The sequence below is a fragment of the Phaseolus vulgaris genome, chromosome 7 (genome assembly GCF_051622355.1).
Source record: "Phaseolus vulgaris cultivar YP4 chromosome 7, ASM5162235v1, whole genome shotgun sequence".
NCBI lineage: Eukaryota > Viridiplantae > Streptophyta > Magnoliopsida > Fabales > Fabaceae > Phaseolus > Phaseolus vulgaris.
This window is the reverse complement of record NC_143504.1, coordinates 5,610,226-5,635,018: the sequence shown is the minus strand read 5'-3', so window position 1 is coordinate 5,635,018 and position 24,793 is coordinate 5,610,226. Positions and strand designations below refer to the sequence as shown.

Here is a 24,793-nt window from a genome sequence, read left to right as displayed (position 1 = left end):
TCCATCCGATTTTTTATGTTTAAAATTATAAACACTTCATATAAATAACTATCGAAAACATATAATTTTAATTATATTAAAAAAACATAATTTAAGATAATAGGCTTCCACCTTGTCTATTCTTAGAATTCTTTATGAATAGGTATAGTCTACCTATGTATCGTTTATCGTTTTTGTTAACATATGGGTTTTGGTATAGTCCCCGTATTTTTGTATTTTTTTTGTTCAATAATATTTTTTTCATGTGATGGTAAATGATTGTTGTAACTTGAGGTGTCAGCCTAGCTGAAATCTTAAGTTGCATAGTGATACCTAACATGGAAGCTTTTATTTAAAAAAAAAACATAATTTAAGAATATATAATTTGTAAGAATATTATTAAAAATATTAAAATAATTGAATTTAAAAAATATATATGATGATACATTATATCTTTTAGTCCAGTGCAAGATTACAACAAAATTATTAAAAAAATCCTAGTAGAGAAAAAAAAATGCAATTAAAGATAAGTTAATGAACATGCATGGTTGAACAATATATTCAGTTGAGATTACTATAATTTTTAATCGAGTTAATTTATTTGAGTTGAGAATAATATTTGACCGTTTCTTTTATAAAAGTTTTCATGTTAGGCATCAGTATGCAACTTGACATCTCAGTCAGACTGACACTTCAAGTAATAACAATCATCTGTCATCACATGAAAAAAGTATTATTAAAAAAAGAAAAAGAAAGAAAATACAAAAATATGGGGGCACTAGACCAAAACCCACATGTTAACAAAAACGATACATAGGTAGACTATACTTATTCATAAAGAATTCTAAGGATGGAAGTCTATTATACCAATGAAATGATTTTCTATGAATGAACCCTAAATTAGTCAACTTATCAGCACATGCATTCCCCTCACGAAAAATATGAGTAACCCTAAACCTGATTGTCCTACAGTAATTAAGACAAATATTCCATCGATTACGAAGCATCCATGGAACATTAGTCCTAGCAGTAAACGTAGCACAAACCAAGACAAAATCACATTAAAGCCAAACATTAGTAAGTCTCATCTTTTGAGCTTCCTGCATAGCATGTATAACTCCATAAAACTCAGCAACCAAAGCAGTCTGAACTTCAAGAAACCCTGAAAAAGCACCAATAAATTCTCCCATACTCCCACGAAAAATACCTCCACAAGTAGCAAGACCAGGATACCCCTAGCAGCCTCATCCGTGTTAATTTTAACCCAACCTGGTGAAGGAAATTCCCATTTAACAGGAAGAGGACGAAAAACTTTCTCACTACGAGTCTTAATAATACCAAAAAACTTAATCACGTTGAAATCCAACATATCATTCTTCATTGAAGCTTTAGACAAATTTCCCACTAGACAAGTTAGATCTTTAATTACCGAAATAGCCTTAGAAACCTCAATCTTATCTTGAAATCTAGCATAATTCCTCATACGCCATATCATCCATATATAAAAGGTTGTCACAACAAGCTTAATCAATTTAACCAAATGACTATCATCACTCTTAATAAAAGAAAGAAGATCATCCTTATTAGAGAAATAAGAAAGTAAGAAAAATCTGCCGAACCCAACTCCAAATATGTAATGCATTAGAACATTCAAAAAATAGATGTTGAATAGATTCTTCATGCTTTTCACAAAGCGTACACATAGAACATATATGCAAACCCTTATTCTGAATATGCTGATATGTAGGAAATCGCCCATGAAATTTTTTCCAGAGTATTAGAGTTTTGGAAGGCGGAATAGATGAAGACCAAATGAACTTACCCCAATCACATGGAACTCCTGGTTCCAAGAAAAAAGTCCTTGCCGATTTAAGAGTGAAACGACCAGACTCATTTAGAGTCCAATTAGGAATATCTTGTTCCTCTCTAACCATGATATGATTAAAAAACTGCGGCATCTGCTGTAAAGATAAGGGAATATTCCAATCATAACCTGACCAAAATTGAGAGACTGTATTCGGAATGCTAGCCCCATCAGATAACCCTGCAATATTTGCTAAAGAAGTAGTAGAACATCATTTATCATTCCAGAAATTAATAAAAGAACCTGTACCAACAGTCCAAGAAGTATAATCAAGTATGATAGAATAAAATTGCTTAATTCCAAGCCAAAGAGAGGAGGATCTATAAACCATTATAAACTCGTATTTTGATTTAAGAACTCTGACTTTCAAGAGTAAAGACCAAGGTTTGTTGCCATAAGCAAAGTTCCAAGCAAGCTTAAGAAGATATGCATTATTTTAATTATGAAGATTAATAATATTTAAGCCTCCATCTTCAAGAGGTGAACAAATTTTGGCCCAATTAACGGTAGCGATACCTTTTTTCATAATATCACCAGTCCAAATAAAATTCTGACACCACTTCTCAACTTGCTTAATAAGTGAAACAGGCCATTTATACATATTAAAACTATAAGCTAGAAATCCAGTAATCAATGTATTGACTAGCTGGATCCGACCCATCATGCTAAGAGATTGACATTTCCAAGATGCTAGCTTCAATTTGACTTTATTAGCCAAAGGTTTAAGAAATCGACACTTTGGAGCACCAACAAAGATAGACACTCCTAAATAATTGAAAGGCAAACAACCATGACTACAAGAAAGAATATTTTGAATTTTGGTGACAAATCTAGGAGAATTATCCATGGTGAAGAAACTACTTTTAGAGTTATTAATATATTGACCAGAAAAATCACCATATGTTTTAATAAAAGTACTCAAATTTCAAAGAGACTTAATATCCCCCTACAAAAAATAAAAATGTCATCAGCATACAAAATATGAGAGGGAGTGAGATAACCTTTCGGACTAGCCATATTTAAAATCTTCTTATCATTCACAAGCTTAGAGATACCTCTACTAAGAACTTCCTCTGCAAGAAAGAAAAGTAAAGGAGACAACGGATCACCTTGTCTTACACCTCGACTGCAGAGAAAAAAGTCCACCAAACTACCACTTATTCTGATAGAAAGCATAGCTGAACGGAGAATTGTACTAATCCAACTGACAAACAAGGGGTGAAAACCAAAGCGTTTCAAAACTAATAATAAGAACTTCCAATTCAGAGTGTCGAAAGATTTATGAATATCAACTTTGTAAATCACATTACCTCTTCTAACATTTTTAGAAAGCATGTTAATAGCTTCAGAAGCAATACCAATGCAATCCTGAATCTGTCTACCCTGCACAAACTCATATTGATTAGGAGAAATGATTCTAGCAGCCACAAAAGCTTTATGAATATCAACTTTGTAAGCCACATTACCTCATCTAACCTTTTTAGAAAGCATGTTAATAGCTTCAGAAGCAATACCAATGCAATCCTGAATCTGTCTACCCTGCACAAACTCATATTGATTAGGAGAAATGATTCTAGTAGCCACAAGAGCAAGCCTATCCGCCAATATCTTGGAAATAACTTTAAATTTGAAATTAGCAACAACATTTGGCCTATAATCTTTAATGGAATCAGCACCCTGAATCTTAGGAATAAGAGATACCACATTACTGTTCATTCCAGGGAGAACCCAATTTTGTTTAAAGAACTGTTGAACAACATTACAAACATCTGTCCCAATAATTTCCCAGCAAGAATGATAGAAAACACCACCAAAACCATCAGGACCAGGAGCACTATTACCGTTAAGATTAAAAACAACATTATTGATTTCAGAAAAATCAGGACATTTAATCAACATCATATTCTCCTCAGAGGAAACCATCGCAGGAATATAAGTACCAATAAAATCTTCCATATTACCAGTATCCAGAACATTAGAAATAGACTTAGCATAAATATTTTTATAAAAGTCCAAAATATGATCCTCAATGATTTTAGGATCCTCCGTAACCTCATTATCAATTCGTAGACGATGAATCCCACTAGAATTATTTCTCCTTTTGACCACAGCATGGAAAAAAGCGGTATTTCGATATCCATCCTTGAACCATAACATCTTAACCCTTTCTTTCCAGTACGTAATTACATAATTAAAAATATTTTGATTTGTTAACTCATAAAAGAATTTCAAATGTAATATATTTTTCAATATTCTTTACAACGTATAAAGAATACCAAATTCTCAACCTCAATCTAATATTAATTGGATAAAGAAAATTTAATCTGACCCGATCTAATCTAAAAAAACATAATTAAAACCACTTACCTTGAGTACGTAACGGTATAAAATCCAAAAATAAACCACTTATCACATTTATTTAAATAAAAAAAATAACGATTCTTTAATTAAAACAATATATGAAGAGAATACTTGAGTATTTTTTGATATAAATATTGTGGTATCTTTTTAAAACAATATGAAAGTGAATGATAAAATTGTAATCTCCGCCACATTTATTTAAATTTAAAGGGATATACACACGCTTCTCTCTTCTCGCTATTAATTGTAGATTTGTAAGCGTTACTCTTTTCCTTCTCTCAATTTCGTTTTGATCAATCTCTGCATTCTCGCATTCACTTCTGTTCAACCTTTGACTCTTAAGCCACGCCACTGCTCCAAGGTACCTTTTCTCCTTCATGCACTCTTTTTCTACGTCAAAATGTGATACGTACTTTCTATCTATGTTAAGCGTCAATCGTTTTTTCTAGTGTGCGTATGTTTTAGGGTTCTTTTGTTTATCCTTTAGTAAATGCATACAGATTCAGTACATAGGATGAAATATCAATAGTTTGATGTTAACTTCTGAGGTATAATTGGAATTGAGGTGAATAGTTTGAGAGAAATTTCATGGCGTTTTCGGAAACCTAAGAGTTTAGGTTCTTCTACGTCCCTTTCCTCTTTAGTGCTGATCCGAAATGTATAATTATAACAATGTCCCTTTCCCTTTTAGTGTTGATCCGAAATATATAATTATACCAAAACAATAGAATGGACTACAATGGGAACTTTTATGTTATAAATCCCAGTGTTACATTGTTGAGTTTAGGTTTCTTACCCTTAAGATGCGTTCATGTTATGGTGTGAATCGGGTTTTCTGATTTTCCGATTGATGGTTTTGGCCTTTTCCTGAATCAACGTTTTGTTTTGATAATGTGGATAGTGAATAGAATTGGTTGTTGTTGTTCAGGAGAGAAAATTGTTGGTTTGAATCATGCAGGATAGATTGTTGGGACTCGATTCTTATTGATTTGATTCGTGAGTAATTGAATGCAAGTTTTTACTGTCTTTCTCGATCTAACGATATTTTCATTTTTTTATTTTAACAAAAAATATAATTTATTAGTCTTTACAATTTGTTTGGATTTTCCACTAACTCAATCCAAAAAATTAGGTCATCAACCACATTTATATACACTATTTTAATTATATAATTTCTGTTATCCTCTTAAAACTTAAATTCAATTTTAAAGGTTAATTAATTTTCTCTCTCTCTCTCTTTTATATATAAATATAAGAGGATCTCCAATAAAAAAATTTCATGGATAATATTTGTATCAGCCTTTCAATTTTTTTTTTATATTTAAGGAATATTAATAATTATTATATATTTTTATTATAATATTTAGAAGATTATATGAAAAACTTGTTAGTTTAAGTTTTGTTTGGCTATTCAAAATTGAATAGCTATTTTTTTACTAAATCGAATGAGATCGATGCTAGTTTTTCTATCTTATAGCTTTTTAGGATTTTTTTATTGTAATTTGAAACGTTATTTGAACTTTTAGCAAGTAATTTATTCAGTTTTCTCACTAATAAAATAAAATAACTCTAACTCTCCGTACCTTTTGCTCGTGTATATCTTAACTTATCTTGTGGACTATATAAAATAATAGCATCACATGACCATGCCTTTTTAATTTTATAATTTTATTTTATTTAATAAATTATAATTTATAAATAAAAAAATTAATATTATAGTTTTTGAAGATAACAAATCATTTAAGTATTTAAATAAATTATATACAATAGAACTATATGATTTTATAAAAATACATGTAGATAGGTGATATCAGTTGTTTTGCACTCAAATTAAAATTATATTCAGCGTAAATTGTCTAAGTCTTTTGCACTCAAATTAAAATTATATTCAGCGTAAATCGTCTAAGTCATATTTTCATGAATCTAGTATTTAGTATTCAAAACTTATTTACAATAAAAAAAAAGGTTATGAAAATGAAAAGGAGTTGAGATTGTTGTGGAACAAGAAATAAAGTAAGTAGAGACTCTAAAGTTGTAAAAGGAATTATTCATCCCTTGATAAATCTATTATTCAATCAATCATTTAAACAAAATTGAATTGATTAAAAATATATCATCCAATAACAATCTAATCTTACTATTCCCCACTAACTTAAGTACTTCAAAAAAGTAAACAAAAAATTAATTAAAGAAAAAACTGAATTATCAATTTGTGTTAAAAAAACAATTCCCAAAGAGACCACATATTTAACACAAGAACAAAACTTTAATTGCACAAAAATCAAATTTCATTGGAAAATTACAAGATAATCAACCTAAATGAGTTTAGTCTTACTTATAAAGTTAAATGAAAGAATTACAACAAAGAAAATTAAAAAAAAAACTAATAAAATTCTAATGCTTTGTTTTTTTAAACATAGAAGCTTTAATATTTTTATAAGTTTTCCTTATCCAAAGATCTCAAAATATGTTTTGCTTCATGTATGGTTCATAGTTTCTCCGTTTTCAACTTTCAAAATTCTTGAATTTATTTTTTTTCAATTTGATCACGAATTCTGTTTCTTCATATTCGTAGAAGATTGGTATGCAATTCTCTTTATGAGATATTGTAAATTTATTTTATAATTCTTGTACTATGATTTTGTTTTTCATTTTGAATTTCGAGTCAGAGAAACAACTTATACTTTTTAAGTTATATATTTTATATTTACAGTTATTACGAAGTGGACTTTAAGTCTAACTCAACCCCATAAAACTGGCTCATAAGGTTGAGGTTTGCACACTTGGTAGGATATGATCGAAATGGCTCTGATACCATATTACGAAGTGGACTTTAAGCCTAACTCAACCCCATAAAATCATAAAACCGGCTCATAAGGTTGAGGTTTGCACCCACTTATATACAATGAAATGTCCTTATCTATCGATGTGGGATCTGCAACAACAGTTTATTTCAACTATTGATTTGGCTATCACTTATAATTTTATTTGCTAGCTCATCCATTATTTATCAAGTATAATAATATATTAATGTTTATCCTCCATCTGTTAGTTTTTTCCAAACAGAATAAGTAGAGAAGATATTATATTTAGAGGTGCTCGAATTTGAAGAACTGTAACGACATGATTACATTTTTTTTTTCTTTTTTCTAATTAATTTTATCATTGCCTCAGTTGTGCAAATTCGAGATGCATTCAGAAAGTGGGGTTTCACCTAAGATGGAAGTGGAATCTGGAGTTTTGAATTCAAAGATCAGTAGTGAAAATCTTAGCAGCAAAAGCATGTTTTTTAGTTCTGATAAATTTTATTTGAGGAATTTGGATGTCATGCTAGAAAAACACTTGAGCAAGATTTTTTCCAAAAGCGTTGCAGCAAAAAGGCCTAAAGAGACATGGGAGATTGATTTGGCCAAGTTGGATATACATTATTCTGTAGCTAATGGAACCTATGGTACTGTCTACAGGGGTACCTATGATAGCCAAGATGTTGCAGGTATTGTATTCTTATACTGATTGTCTGCTTTTTGGTGCTGTAAAAAAGAAAAAAAAAACGTAATGAAGAGAAATTAAAGTGTAGTTCTGTATACTTTCAAGGTCTGTGCATGTTGAGAAATTGTTTTTGTGGTTGGTTAATTAGTTGTGGGAGATGGATGATGGTGTGAAGAATGTAGCCACTTTAGTAAATGTACATCTTGAGTTTTGTTTACTGTTGATTTTTTAAATACTTGCACTCACTACTTTCTGACTTGTGTTTCAAATATATGATATGCACTTCATTTTTTTGAAGTTGATTACCTAGTGATTCAAGTCAAGGTTATTTGTTCCTCCTTTGCACAAAAAAACACTTAGAAGTCTTGGTTTTGAGCATTTTATATGTTTGAAGAAATTCTAACTTGTTGAATTTTCTAGTGAAAGTCCTGGACTGGGGTGAAGATGGTGTTGCCCCTGCTGCTAAAATTGCCTCATTACGGGCATCATTTTGGCAGGAGGTAACTATATGGCAAAAGCTTGATCATCCAAATGTCACAAAAGTACAAATTTTGTCTTCGCACTCTCATCTCATGTTTATTTTCATGACTTCTACTTGGCAAATTTTGCATGCAACTTGTGTTTAATTTTTCCTTTCTTTAAAAAGTTAGTAAAAGTTTTCAATTTGTTCGTATCTTTCTTCCATCAGTTTATTGGAGCTTCAATCGCTACTTCAAATCTCATGATTCCCTTACCAACCTATGGTCAAAATTCTATTCCTTCCAAAACTTGTTGTGTAATTGCTGAGTTTCTTCCTGGTGGAACATTGAAACAATACTTGTCTAGAAATAGGCAGGACAAACTTCCATACGAGGTTGTGATTCAGCTGGCTTTGGACCTCTCTAGAGGGTGAGTCACGTAGCATTTACCTTTACAATTGTTAATGTCAATACTCTTCTCCCCCTCACTGAAACTCATTTTTTCCGCTGCAGTCTTAGTTATCTACATTCAAAGAAAATCGTTCACCGCGATGTAAAACCTGATAATATGTTGTTAGATTGTAATAAAAATTTGAAAATAGCTGATTTTGGAGTTGCTCGTATTGAAGCTATCAACCAAAGTGAGATGACAAGTGAAACTGGAACCTATGGATATATGGCACCAGAGGTATTGATCTCGCTTTCCAATTTTCTCTATATTATGCAGTTCAATTCCATAGGATGGTTGCATATGAAAGTGCTATTCGTTTCAAATCCCATCTAGATAATTTTCTTTAATATTTGTTCTTGTAGGTTTTAAATGGCAAGCCTTACAACAGAAAATGCGATGTCTATAGTTTTGGCATTTGCTTGTGGGAAATTTATTCCTGTAATGTACCGTTTTCAAAGCTGAGCCTTGCTACAGTGTCATGTGCAGTTATTAATCAGGTCAGTTCATAAAATGGATCCAAGGTGACTTAGTTATGGTTGATTCATCACCTCAATACTTTGATTATGATATCTACTTCTGGATTCATTTGAAAACATATTTTAATCATAGAATACTTTCCTGATACACTTATGCAACATCTATCAGTAAATTATGTGCATAGTGATTAAAGTGATTACATGTTTACACAGAATATTTTCCCAATGTAATGGTCATGATCATATTTTCTTGCACAGCATTTACGACCTGATATTCCTAGAAGTTGGCCAAGTGCCCTAGCAAACATCATACGAAAATGCTGGGATGCAAAACCAGAGAGGCGTCCAGAAATGCATGAGGTGGTGGAAATGTTGGAAGCAATTGACACAAGCAAAGGAGGTGGAATGATACGGAAGGATAAAAATCCACGTTTTTTTTGTTTTTTACCTTCTCCTTGTTCCTAGTACTCAGCTTCAAATCCCTGATAAGTTTATGTGTACATCAGGGAGGTCATAGCCTATGCCAATCTATAGTCATAGTAGCTTCCAATTTCTCATTTTCAATATTTAGCTGAAGCAGGGAACTCCTCGTTTCTTAGATATTATATTATTAATAAAAATATATATTATACATTGTAGAGAACATTGCTTCATAATCCTTTCATTTCCATGGACCTGTAATAAAAAATATCCAAAACTTTATTTATAAAAATAAAATATTTTTAAGCTTATAAAAAATAAATGGAGATATAAGTTTGATTAAATTTATTTTAAAGAATTGTATTCTTTTAGATTTATTAAAATTAGATTATTCTTTTAATATAATAAAATATTTTATTGTTCATTAAACTGTAAATTATTTGTTTATTTAATATATATTTACATTTTTTATTATCATATATATATATATATTTATAGTATAAAACATTTAAATATAAAAGAGATTTGTTTATTATTTTTTCTTGCAATTTTAATGTCATGTAAGTACAAGGTGATATTAGAATTAAAGGCTTAATTAGGAAGTCCCTGTTAAATTTGAAGTTCGTGATGAAAACAATAAAAGTATATTCAGTTTATCCTCATGATCTTAGAAATATTTATATACCCTTTTTGAAATTGTTTTCATAATAATATTTAGTTATTTGTCAAGTTATGTCCACTTTTTTACAAGAGTAATTTTGTGAAAGGCATATCCAGAAAACATTTTATTAAAAAATATTATATAAAAGGGGACCATAGTTTTTTTTCCTACCTTTTTTTATGATATGGTGGTGTCACCCACTGAAGTAAAAACCTTTCTTCAGTTGTCTTCCACAAATACCATTATTTTACTTTAACATAATGGAGAGGAACAGACCTAGACTGTTTCAGTGGAGAGGTTCATTTCAATCACTTCAATGCAAAGTTATCATTTTCAAGACCAATTCTAAAGTTTGGTTGCCTCATTGTCTTTATCCCCAACTCTCCAGATGGACGTAAGTTCGGCCACATACATGGTACTGCAAAATTCAAAATATTTCTTTTACATATAAAAACACAAATAATACAAATCAGTGTCACTCATACTAGTAAAATAGTTTACAAATACCTTCTTTCTTTATAATAAAATTACTATAATCTCATGAAACAACAAAAATAAATATATCAATAATGTTATTGGTAATACCTCTTGTAAGATAATTAGCAACCATAAGAAAATGATAGATTAGATTAATTCATGGAAGGAATTTTGTACATGTACGTTGATAATCAATTGGAAACATCTTTACCGATTAGAATCAGACAAATCGCAAGATATCCGAATCTCGATGATCAATATGTTCAAAATACATTAATGATCAAAAGATAGTTGATAAAACTAAGTTATAAGGAAAACTAGGTAATTGATCCTTAATCATGACTCATACACTGTGATAGGGTTACAAACATATAAATAACCCCAATTTTTAAGAAAAATGTACGTCATTATTCGTATTTATTACATCGAATATCAAATACTCACTTAAATATCGGAACACATTTTGTGGGTGTCCTCCTGCTTAAAAGTAAACAAGGGAAAAATAACTTAATTGAAGGAGAGAAATAAGAGTCGAGGAAGAAAAAGTTAGTCAAACGAATAAAAAAGTGAGAAAAACAATATATATCGATCGAAACAAATAATAGTCCTATTAGTCTTCATAATTAAATTTGTACTAGATAAATAAACTAATATTTTTGTCATAGTTTTTTTTTAAGGAATTGGATCAGTAAAGAAATAAATCAATTGTTTGTTAAAGTTAATCTTGAATAAATATAGTTTGAAAACCTGAGATACATTAATACATTAACCTCTTTCATTTTGATGTTGATTTTAACTTATTTTTATTATTCTTTCTTTTAATCTTGAATAAATATAGTTTGAAAACCTGAGATACATTAATACATTAACCTCTTTTATGTTTTTTCTTCAAAAACATCCTTCAATCTCATCTTTGGACGTTCCTGTTGGTACAGATTAAGAAAACGACATGTTTAATGATAAGCATAAACTGATGCATATATTTTATATTTGATAGTACATGTCAATTATTTAAGATGTTACAAAAATTCTAAAGCATAAAAGCCACAGTCACAACTCATATAGGTTATTACGACGTATAAGCTATCACTTTCGTCTTCACTTCTTTTAAGTACTATGTGCCAAACTACTTTGACACCCCACATATACAATAAAACCTAAATCAAAGTTTGCATTTAAAAAAAATAACAAAGTTTTCTAATCCTTTTAGTTAATTAAATAATTATTAAATATCCCTATTCCTGTTTATCCTAAAATTGGCTTTGCTTAATGTTTTATATAATAATAGTTTTGTGATAACATGATTTTGGTATAATATTATTACAATATAAATATATATAGTGTCGAATACAATATTCTGAATTTAATGTTAAATATTATTACTAATTCTAACTAAAATGGTTTATAAATGTTATAATTATGTTTAATTAATTTAGGTTAAGTTTAGATAAAAGTCGAAAATGTGTTTTCAAGAATTCTAATGAATATTTTTTAATTTGCAGACACAAAAATGAAAATAATACCTTCTGTTGAAATTCAAAACATGTATTCAGTCAAGTATTTCATCATTTAATATCTTCAATCTCTATTTTGCTCGATTTTTTTAATATATCCACTCCTTTTCACTTTCCCAAGTATATATTTTTATAATAATTGAAATTAATGAAAAATATGTTCTTAACGTGACATATTTCTGTCAACGTAAAACTATTTATTACTTTTAAAAATATATTTTAAAATTTAAAAAAACAAAAAAGAAGATGATTTCTCTTTCATTTTACTTTAATTTGGAAGGAAATTTGTTTCTAGAGATGTTGTAAAAGGAATAACTTTCATCCTATTTTTACCCTAAAAAAAAGTCATGTCTCACTCTTCCATATTATTTTACAAATATTTTTTTTTGCTAACTGATAAAAAAATATGTTTACCTTCGTGTAGTAAAAGAATTATGGTCTTTTGTTTCAATTATCTTTTTCCCTTTATATTCATATTCAGGCATGTGGTAGAAGATATCTAGAATGTACAATAGAAAATATTTATTAGTTTAAGTTTTTAGTATATAAAGTATTGTTTTTATATGTTTGACTTTGAGTGAGCAACTTAGAAGATCCGTGACTATCTTTAATTTTTTTTTCTCTTTTTAAGGAATAAACTTATTAAAAAAAATATTTTCCAAGTAAAGAAAATTATCATATAATTAATAACATTAGGTTAGAATGTTATATGTGAGTTTGAATTAGGTATTTTGAAAATTAAATATTGAAATTATGTTGAATCATCATTTTTGAAATATAAAATCTTCTTTTGAATATGATTTATATGTTTCACAATTATTATGAGGAATTTAAAATCAATTTGAATTAAAATTATCATATTTACTGATAAGAGTTAAGTTTTAGTCTAAATTGTTTTTATTTATAGTTTATTGATATCTAATTATCATAATCTGCTTACCACCGTCTAAGAGGGAACAACGCACGGGAGAATGTTGCGTTGTTTAAGAAGTTTTGGAAAGTTAAAGTTGTACCTTCTGCAATAGTTACGGTTTGGAGGGTGTTGGAAGATAAGTTAGCCACTAAGGTTAATCTTGAAAAGCAAGGGATCACGATAATAAGCTCTATATGTAGTCTTTGCGGGGTTAAGGAGGAGACTAGTACCTATTTGTTTTTCGAGTGTAGATTTGCATGGTTGCTGTGGAACCATTGTTATGTATGGCTGGGGTGCAAAGTGCGTTTCACAATGTCCCACTGCTAAACTCTCTCAGTTTAGGATGTGTAATGTGTCTGCATCGGTAAATGAGATTTGAGGAGTGATTTGGATCGCAACCGTCAACGAGGTTTGAAACCATAGAAACAAGATAATATTTAAAGAGGGTGTAGTTGATGTAGTGGAAGTTTTTGCTTTGGTTCAATTAAAAGCTTGGACGTTGGTCATATCTAAGTGACATACTGTGCTTTTTTCTTTTTCTGATTGATGGTCTTGACCCTTTGGTTTGTATGGAGATGGTCTCATGATGTAGTAAATGTAGGCTTGAGTACCTTAAGTGATTCTCTTTGGGTTCAACTAGGGATATTATGTTACGCATATTTGAAAGTTTGCATAGTAAGAAAAGTTAAAGGTTATATTTATGTATAAGAGTTGGATCACCCCTAAATGACTTATATTTACTCATTGTTTTTTTATTGTCGAAAAAAAAAATCTACGTGAACATTTTCGATTCTAATTAATTTAGACTAAATTTAGATAAAAGTCGAAAATGTGTTTTCTAGAATTCTAATGAATATTTTTTTAATTTGCAGACACAAAAATGAAATTCAAAACATGTATTCAGTCAAGTATTTAATAATTTAATATCTTCAATCTCTATTTTGCTCGATTTTTTTAACACATCCACTCCTTTTCACTTTCCCAGGTATATATTTTTATAATAATTGAAATTAATGAAAAATATGTTCTTAACGTGACATACTTTGTAACATCCCTAAAAAAAATGCGTACAATATCTAACTAATGTACAATATCTAATTAATGTACAATATCTAATTAACATACAATATCTAATTAACATACAATATCTAATTAACATACAATATCTAATTAACATACAATATCTAATTAACATATAACATATATTGTTTTCTCATATTTGTATCTCAAAATATATCCCTCTTCATAAGGATTTAATATATATACATCCAAAAAGTTTAAAAACAAAACAAAACAAAGCATTCAATTTAAATCTATCTAATCCTTCTGTTCTGCTGCTCATTGAGGAGCTCTATTACCTGCAATCTCATCTGCTCCCGTGTAAATACACGATCATCACAGTTAGAGAAACAAACACAAACAAACAAATAACAGGGTAAGCTATCTATATAAAATGTTTTGATATAATTTAAATTTCAAATTAATAAGCATAATTCATCAATTCTCATATGATTTCTCAAACCATCAAGTGTCTATTACATTCATAAAATTCATTTTTCATATGTCAGACTTTTACTGACTCACAACACATAGACACTTGACTCTACCTCCGAAAGACCCGGAAGACTCGTGTATTGAAATTAGCATCCAGAGACCTGCACCTGTCATACTACTGCTGTGAAACCCACACAACCATGCACATAATTATCTCAATATCTCATCATCTTCATATGACAGGGTAAATCCATTTGATATGCTCTGATCAGTTCTTTCAAACCTCAGAATCAACCAAATGGACCTCCTTCGACTCTCACCAACTGAATAACTTCATCTATTTGATTCCATTATATCAGTAGAGTCAGGATCGTCTCATTCACAGGACACTCACAAATCAATACACCTTAATAACAATCTCAACATGGTATTTCCTTTCCTGAAAATACTACGTCTTGATCACACTTTAACCTCATTACATACATCATTGAACATATCAATGCACCACTCAGTCACTTCATATATATATATATATATATATACTTTCTAAACAATCCAAATATATCTCAAACTTTACTTAAAACACATAATTAATTCCAAATATATGCTCTTTAAATCAATCATCATCTGAAATCACACAACCACTTCTCATTCAAACATCTCACTTAAGTAATTCAACCAAAATATTCAAAAGGAATAGTTCAACTCATTTATATTATCATTCAAACACTTTCAATTCTCAATCAAGTTTCAACAAATTATTCTCATAACAGATTCAAAATCAACCATTTCAGTCACTATATTACTTTACTTTTTAAGAGAGACAATCCTGCAAGCAAAAATAATTGGAATTGGTGACCACGTCACCTCCACATCCAGAATCTTCTAACCTAGGGTTTTATTGAAAATAATAAGACTAGCTTCCCTTACCTGAACTTTAGCTTATGCTCACTAAGAGCTCCAAATCTACCCAAAAGCTAAAGGTAATTAACCTGCACCACAGAGTCCTAATCAAAATCCAACTATATAACTAGGACCTTGAGTTAACAGAGATTAACCCGTACAAAATCTAATATTAACCCGTACAAAATCTAATCAAAAGAAAAAGGAGCCACGAAGGAACTTACTCTATCTGATATTTTGATCCAGCAAACTTATAGGGTTCATTACCAAGAGTCTAACGGTAGACTTCAATCGCCAAACTGATAAGCGGTAGTCAGAATCTTAAAGAAAAGGAGAGGAAAGGAAAAAGAGGAACAAAACTGAACTTACTCTATAAGAGATTCTGATCGGGTAGACTTGTAGTCTTTGCTGCCAGGAGTCTAATGGCGTACTCTGATCGTCAAACAGATGAACGAGGAGGTCAGAATCTTAGAGAGAAGGGAGAGAAAGGAAAAGGGAAACTTTTAGAGAGATGGTGGTTATTTTAAAATGAAACCTGAATAACTGAATTTTCTATTTATGTCATTTTCATTTTAATAATAAAATATTCAGGTATCATTTAAAATATACCACTTCTACTCTAAGGTTATTTTCTAGATCCTTACATTCTCCCTAACAAGAAAAATTTTCGTCCCCGAAAATTGACTTACCAGAAAAGAGATATGGATAGGTTTCTCTAATGGTTTCTTCTAATTCCCAAGTTGAATCACCAGATTTATCATCCCACACCACCTTCACCATACTGATGGTCTTGCCTCTGAGCTGTTTACTCTGATGGTCTTCAATCCTGACTGGTTTTGCTTCAAAAGACAAGTTATCCTTGATTTGCACATTATCCACTTCCAACACATGACTAGGGTCTGGGATGTACTTCCTTAGCTGTGATACGTGAAAGACATTATGCAGGTTTGCTAATTGAGGAGGTAGAGCAATCTCATAAGCCACTGGACCTATCTTCTTTAGGATCTGATATGGTCCAACAAACTTAGGAGATAACTTCCTTGATTTGATAGCTCGTCCTACACCTTTGGTTGGTGTCACTCTCATGAACACATGATCTCCAGCTGCAAACTCCAAAGGCTTTCTCCTCTGATCTGCATATGATTTCTGCCTACTTTGAGAAGCTTTCATTTTGTCTTGTATCTGCTTCACCTTCTCAGTGGTCTGTTGAATTAACTCTGACCCAACCAAAACTGTTTCACCGTCCTTATACCAACATAAAGGAGTTCTGCATTTCCTCCCATACAAAGCTGCATATGGTGCCATCCCAATACTGGCATGATAACTATTATTATAAGTAAACTCCACCAGAGGCAACATCTCATCCCAACTTCCCAGATGATCCAAGATACATGTCCTCAACAGATCTTCTAAGGATTGGATCGTCCTCTCAGACTGCCCATCTGTTTGAGGATGATATGCAGAGCTCATTCTCAATCTAGTTCCCAAAGAATCTTGTAAACTCTGCCAAAACCGTGAAGTAAACCTAGGATCTCTATCTGAAACAATACTAGAAGGCACCCCATGCAATCTTACAATCTCTTTGATGTACAATTGTGCCAACTTAGTCATAGATATTCTCAAATTAACTGGAAGAAAATGAGCGCTCTTCGTCAGTCGATCAACTATTACCCAGACTGCATCATGACCCCTTACTGATCTTGGTAAATGAGTAACGAAATCCATAGCAATGCTATCCCATTTCCACTCAGGAACATCTAACTGTTGTAACAAACCACCAGGTCTCTGATGTTCTACCTTTGCCTTCTGACATGTTAAACATGTAGCAACATATAGAGCTATTTCTTTCTTCATGCCTGACCACCAAAATGACTCCTTCAAATCTTGGTACATCTTATTCATACCGGGATGTAGACTAAGATAACTCTTGTGACCCTCTTCTAGGATCATTCTCTTCAGTTCTTCATTTGCAGGTATGCAAATTCTGCCATTAAATCTTAAGATCTCATCTTCTCCCATCACAAAGTCTTTAGCCTGATCTGTACCTAGTAAATCCATAGTACGCTTCAGAGTAGGATCCTCTAACTGCTTTTCCTTTATCATTCCAAGAAAATCATTAGTTATAGTTAACTTACTACAACTAATATGATCAACATGAAATTTCACTCCTAAATTTAGATCTCTGAATTGCTCAATCAACTTTTGTTCTTCAATCATCATGGTTGACACCTGTACTGACTTTCTACTCAAAGCATCTGCAACTACATTAGCCTTCCCTGGATGATACATCAGTTGGAAATCATAATCCTTCAAAAACTCCATCCATCTTCTTTGTCTCATATTCAACTCTTTTTGATCAAACAAGTATTTCAAACTTTTATGGTCACTGAACACCTGAAATTGAGCTCCATATAAATAATGCCTCCAAATCTTCAAAGCAAACACCACAGCTGCCAATTCTAAGTCATGAGTTGGATAGTTTCTCTCATGAACTTTGAGTTGCCTTGAAGCATATGCAACTGGTCTTTTCTCTTGCATCAAGACACAACCCAAACCCTGATGTGAAGCATCAGGGTAAACTTCAAAAGGTTTTCCTGTATCAGGAATCACTAACACCGGAGCACTAGTTAACCTTTTCCTCAGCTCTATGAAACTCTGCTCACATCTGTCAGTCCAAGCAAAAGGTTGATCTTTGCGGGTTAACTGAGTCAAAGGAGCTACTACCCTGGAAAAATCTTCAATGAACCTCCGATAGTAGCCAGCTAGACCCACAAAACTCCTTATCTCAGTCACTGTCTTTGGACGTTCCCATTGAAGCACTGCCTCCACTTTGGCTGGATCCACTGAGATCCCCTGAATTGATATTACATGCCCTAAGAAGTTGACTTCCTTCAGCCAAAACTCACACTTAGAGAATTTAGCATATAATTGCTTCTCCCTCAAAATCTCCAACACTGTCTTCAGATGCTCTTCATGTTCTCCCTTAGTCCTTGAATAAATAAGTATGTCGTCTATAAAGACTATAACAAACTTATCCAAGAAAGGACGAAAAATTCTATTCATGTAATCCATGAACAAAGCTGGAGCATTTGTTACTCCAAACGGCATCACCACATACTCATAGTGTCCATAACGAGACCTAAAGGCTGTCTTCTGAACATCTTCAGCCTTTACCAAAATCTGGTGGTATCCAGATCTCAGATCAATCTTTGAGAATACTGAGGCTCCATGTAACTGATCCATCAAATCATCAATTCTGGGCAGAGGATATTTGTTCTTGATGGTCAACTTATTCAACTGTCTGTAATCTACACACAACCGAGACCCTCCATCTTTCTTCTTAACTAGAAGCACCGGAGCTCCCCATGGAGATACACTTGGTCTGATGAATTGTTTCTCCAACAAATCTTCAACTTGCTTCTTTAGTTCAATCAACTCTGCTGGAGCCATTCTGTAAGGTGCCATTGACACTGGCCCAGCTTCAGGTACCAAATCAATAGAGAATTCTACTTCTCTCTTAGGAGGTAATCCAGGTATTTCTTCTGGAAATACATCCATGAAATCCTTCACCACATGTATACTACTCATTTCTTCTTCATTCTTAACTTCCATCTGAGTTAAGATTACAAAACACTTTGATCCTTCTTTCAATTCTGACCACACTTGCTGAGCAGACATCCCATATGACTTCTTGGAATCTGAAAACACTATTTTCTGTTGACCACAATCTATGAGAATGTGATTGGCAGATAGCCAATCCATCCCTAAGATAACATCTAAGTCCTGAAGAGGTAGACAGATCAAATTTATTTTGAACCTGCGTCCCTCTACTATTACTGGACATTCAGAGCAAACTGTAGAGGTTAAAACTTTTCCTGATGTTGGTGTAGAGACCAACAATTCAAACGACAACTCCTTTACTAGAAGACCCAACTCCGCTACACATAAACTCGACACAAAAGAGTGTGTCGCTCCAGAATCAAATAAAACTTTCACATATCTACCAGCTATATAACATACACCTTGTACCAAGTTACCTGACTGAGATGCTTCAGCTCCTGACATAGCAAACACCCTTCCAGTTGCTTGGGGTCTACCACCTCCTCCTCTTCCTGACTGCAAGTTACCTCCAGGAATTATCCTCCTCCTATTAGGGCAATCTTTTGATAGATGTCCTTCTTTCTGACAAGTATAACACTTTCTCTCCGATGAAAGTTGAGGACAATCTTTCTTCAAATGGGGTCCAGCACAGTGATAACATGTGGGTCTCCATGGTTGTTGTTGCTGAAACTGTGGTAGAGATGTTCCTGTCCTATGTTGTGGAGGTCTAGCATAAGGTTTATGTTGTTGATGCTGCACCTTGGCCTTCCCACTGGAAGACCCTCCTTGGTGTGATCTGATCACCCTGGAATCACCATTTTCTAGGGTCTCACCATCTTTGCCTTCTCCACCAAGGCAGGAAACTCTCTAATGCACATAGGAGCTATAGTCTTCTTCAGCTCATGTTTTAGACCTTCTTCAAACTTCCTACACCTCCAAGCCTCAGAGGTAGCTTGGGTGTAGAATCTGGCTAGGTACTCAAACCTAGTAGCATATGCATTCACTGACATCTCTCCCTGTTCCAACCTGAGGAATTCAGCTTCCTTTGCAAACCTTGCACTATCTGGAAAATATTTCTCTAAAAACTTCACTCTGAAACTCTCCCAGTCTAATACTTCATCTCTAGCTTCCATCATCTGTTGAGCTCCCATCCACCAGAACTCTGCTTCTCCAGACAATAAATATGTAGCAAATACCAATTTCTTATCCTCAGGGCAGGAGGTTGCCCTAAAGATCTTCTCTAAATCTCTTATCCATTGGTCTGCTTGGTCAGGAGTGGCATTCCCAGTGAACTTAGGTGGGTTGTGTCTCATGAACTCTGTCAGTCCCATCTGCTCCTGAGACTGACTGACATGGGAAGCTGTTGCACCAGATCTAGCAGTCTCCCAATGATTCATTGCTGCCTGGTGATTCTGAGCCATTGCCATATTCTGTTGTTGAATAGCATTTGCCATCATCTCAATAGCCCTGGCAATCTGGTTCATCTCAGAAGAAGGTTGGGGAGGGATAGGAGGTCTAGGAGACATGCTATACAACAGAAAAGAAAGATTTAGGATGAATCTAAAAAATCATAACTATGTAGTTTTACTAACAACCTAACTAAAGCACACATAAACAATCCCATAACCCTTAGGTCTCCTAAGGTTCGAACAGCTCTGATACCATAATGTAACATCCCTAAAAAAAATGCGTACAATATCTAACTAATGTACAATATCTAATTAACGTACAATATCTAATTAACGTACAATATCTAATTAACGTACAATATCTAATTAACGTACAATATCTAATTAACGTACAATATCTAATTAACGTACAATATCTAATTAACGTACAATATCTAATTAACGTACAATATCTAATTAACGTACAATATCTAATTAACATACAATATCTAATTAACATACAATATATATTGTTTTCTCATATTTGTATCTCAAAATATATCCCTCTTCATAAGGATTTAATATATATACATCCAAAAAGTTTAAAAACAAAACAAAACAAAGCATTCAATTTAAATCTATCTAATCCTTCTGTTCTGCTGCTCATTGAGGAGCTCTATTACCTGCAATCTCATCTGCTCCCGTGTAAATACACGATCATCACAGTTAGAGAAACAAACACAAACAAACAAATAACAGGGTAAGCTATCTATATAAAATGTTTTGATATAATTTAAATTTCAAATTAATAAGCATAATTCATCAATTCTCATATGATTTCTCAAACCATCAAGTGTCTATTACATTCATAAAATTCATTTTTCATATGTCAGACTTTTACTGACTCACAACACATACACACTTGACTCTACTTCCGGAAGACCCGAAAGACTCGTGTATTGAAATTAGCATCCAGAGACCTGCACCTGTCATACTACTGCTGTGAAACCCACACAGCCATGCACATAATTATCTTAATATCTCATCATCTTCGTATGACAGGGTAAATCCATTTGATATGCTCTGATCAGTTCTTTCAAACCTCAGAATCAACCAAATGGACCTCCTTCGACTCTCACCAACTGAATAACTTCATCTATTTGATTCCATTATATCAGTAGAGTCATGATCGTCTCATTCACAGGACACTCACAAATCAATACACCCTAATAACAATCTCAACATGGTATTTCCTTTCCTGAAAATACTACGTCTTGATCACACTTTAACCTCATTACATACATCATTGAACATATCAATGTACCACTCAGTCACTTCATATATATATATATATATATACTTTCTAAACAATCCAAATATATATTAATTCCAAATATATGCTCTTTAAATCAATCATCATCTGAAATCACACAACCACTTCTCATTCAAACATCTCACTTAAGTAATTCAACCAAAATATTCAAAAGGAATAGTTCAACTCATTTATATTATCATTCAAACACTTTCAATTCTCAATCACAAGTTTCAACAAATTATTCTCATAACAGATTCAAAATCAACCATTTCAGTCACTATATTACTTTACTTTTTAAGAGAGACAATCCTGCAAGCAAAAATAATTGGAATTGGTGACCACGTCACCTCCACATCCAGAATCTTCTAACCTAGGGTTTTATTGAAAATAATAAGACTAGCTTCCCTTACCTGAACTTTAGCTTATGCTCACTAAGAGCTCCAAATCTACCCAAAAGCTAAAGGTAATTAACCTGCACCACAGAGTCCTAATCAAAATCCAACTATATAACTAGGACCTTGAGTTAACAGAGATTAACCCGTACAAAATCTAATATTAACCCGTACAAAATCTAATCAAAAGAAAAAGGAGCCACGAAGGAACTTACTCTATCTGATATTTTGATCCAGCAAACTTATAGGGTTCATTACCAAGAGTCTAACGATAGACTTCAATCAAAAAGAGGAACAAAACTGAACTTACTCTATAAGAGATTCTGATCGGGTAGACTTGTAGTCTTTGCTGCCAGGAGTCTAATGGCGTACTCTGATCGTCAAACAGATGAACGAGGAGGTCAGAATCTTAGAGAGAAGGGAGAGAAAGGAAAAGAGAAACTTTTAGAGAGAGATGGTGGTTATTTTAAAATAAACCTGAATAACTGAATTTTCTATTTATATGTCATTTTCATTTTAATAATAAAATATTCAGGTATCATTTAAAATATACCACTTCTACTCTAATGTGGAACGAAGTTTGTTTCTAGAGATGTTGTAAAAGGAATAACTTTCATCCTATTTTTACCCTCAAACAAAAGGTCATGTCTCACTCTTCCATATTATTTTACAAATATATATTGTTTTCTAACTGATAAATAAAAATATGTTTACCTTCGTGTAGTAAAAGAATTATGGTCTTTTGTTTCAATTATCTTTTTTCCCTTGATATTCATATTCATGCATGTGGTAGAAAATATTTATTAATTTAAGTTTTTAAGTTTAATCCTAACTAATACCATAAAATGGATGAGGTTTATATATATATATATATATATATAATTAATTGTTCTATTTTTACTATTTTTAGTAAATGTGTTATTTTCAGTGTTTTTTTTTATAAATTTGACTTTGAGTGAGCAACTTAGAATCTGTGACTATCTTTATTTTTTTTTTCTCTTTTTAACGAATAAACTTATTAAAAAAATATTTGCCAAGGAAATAAAATTATCATATAATTAATAACATTAGGTTAGAATGTTATAAGTGAGTTTGAATTAGGTATTTTGAAAATTAAATATTGAAATTATGTTGAATCATCATTTTCAAATATAAAAACTTCTTTTGAATATGATTTATATGTTTCACAATTATTATGAGAAATTTAAAATCAATTTGAACTAAAATTTAATAAAATTATCATATTTACTGAAAATGATAAGAGTTAAGTTTTAGTCTAAAATGATTTTATTTATATTTTATTGATATTTAACTATATTGCTTATCGGTCGACACATCGTCCACTAAACTATTTAGGTTAAAAAAATATTAACTATTTTAATGGAGGACGATCGACATTTCGTCCACTAAAGTATTTAGGTTAAAAAAATATTAACTATTTTAATGGAAGAAGAGATAAAATCAATTATATTATTTTATCCAATTAAACTCATTTAAGTAACAATATTATTTTTTCTTTTTATTTATTTATTTATTTTTTTCGTAATTCGTAATCCAAATTTTGTGCATATATTTCCAAAAAAAAATTACTAAAACAAAGTTTCATAAATTAAAATTAGCTTATCATAAAAAAATTATTAATTATTAATTCAAATTTTATTAGTTAGTTATTAATTTAATTTTATTATCCTTAAATTATTTATAATTAATATTATATTAATGGTCAATTTAAAGTCCTATTAGTAATCATATTTTATAACTTATAATTATAATTTTATTATATTATATTATTAAAATAAATCAAAATAATTATATACTTTAACAGTTTTGTAATTTATAGAATTAATTCAATCAATTTCTACAACTTTTTACTTTATGATACTTCCTTTAATTATTTTCTACACTTAAAACATATAACAAATATTCTATTCAAGATTGGGCGAATAAAACAATACGCGCGAAGAAGAAATTGAGATTTTTTTTTTTTCATAAATAACAAGTTAAATTCTAATAATCTATAGTATATGTTAAAATCTCTCATTTCAATTATTTTAAAAATGTAATTATAATTTCCAGTATTTCACTAGCATTTGAAAGAGAAAAAAAAAAAAGTTTTCCCTGTTGATTGCATATCTGAATTATTCTAGAAGCGATAGAACCATATATAAAAATTGTTGAAATTGTCACAATCAAGAGAGGGAATCTCTTCTTCAGAATAAATTATATATAACTAGTTTCCACTATGTAAATTATTTAAACTCGTCCTATGCCAAAACACGCGAATTTGCCTCCACGCCCATACTGCACAGGAGATTTGATATTGAAGCAAAAAACCGACAAGATAATCAAAATCGAATGCATTTCATTCAGAAACAAATGCCCATAATGCTCTTTAAGAGAAAGAACAATGAAAATATAAATTGTTAAAATGTTTTTATTAAGAAAATCAAAATAACGCATCTATATGTGAAAATAGAACGACGATCTTCGCTATTAAAGCCAAGAAGAGTTAGAATATAAAACTAAAAACACATAGGTTTTTATTAAGTTCTGTTGATCTCCCTTTTTTTTTCTATACCTAATTATATTTTTAGTCTTTATTCACTGTTAATTATTAATTCCATCTTATAACGTTTTA

At 31.4% G+C, this 24,793-nt stretch overlaps 1 protein-coding gene across 1 annotated transcript; it reads left to right on the top strand.

Annotated features, from left to right (window-relative positions):
* Nucleotides 1–4,456: 4,456 nt before the first annotated feature.
* LOC137828266 (serine/threonine-protein kinase 54) lies at nucleotides 4,457–9,654 on the top strand. The gene is made up of 7 exons (XM_068634757.2): nucleotides 4,457–4,565; nucleotides 7,379–7,697; nucleotides 8,114–8,235; nucleotides 8,382–8,581; nucleotides 8,665–8,839; nucleotides 8,965–9,099; nucleotides 9,337–9,654. Exons 2-7 carry the CDS (start codon nucleotides 7,394–7,396, stop codon nucleotides 9,541–9,543), a joined length of 1,143 nt encoding a protein of 380 aa, XP_068490858.1. The 5' UTR covers nucleotides 4,457–4,565; nucleotides 7,379–7,393; the 3' UTR covers nucleotides 9,544–9,654.
* Nucleotides 9,655–24,793: the final 15,139 nt, after the last annotated feature.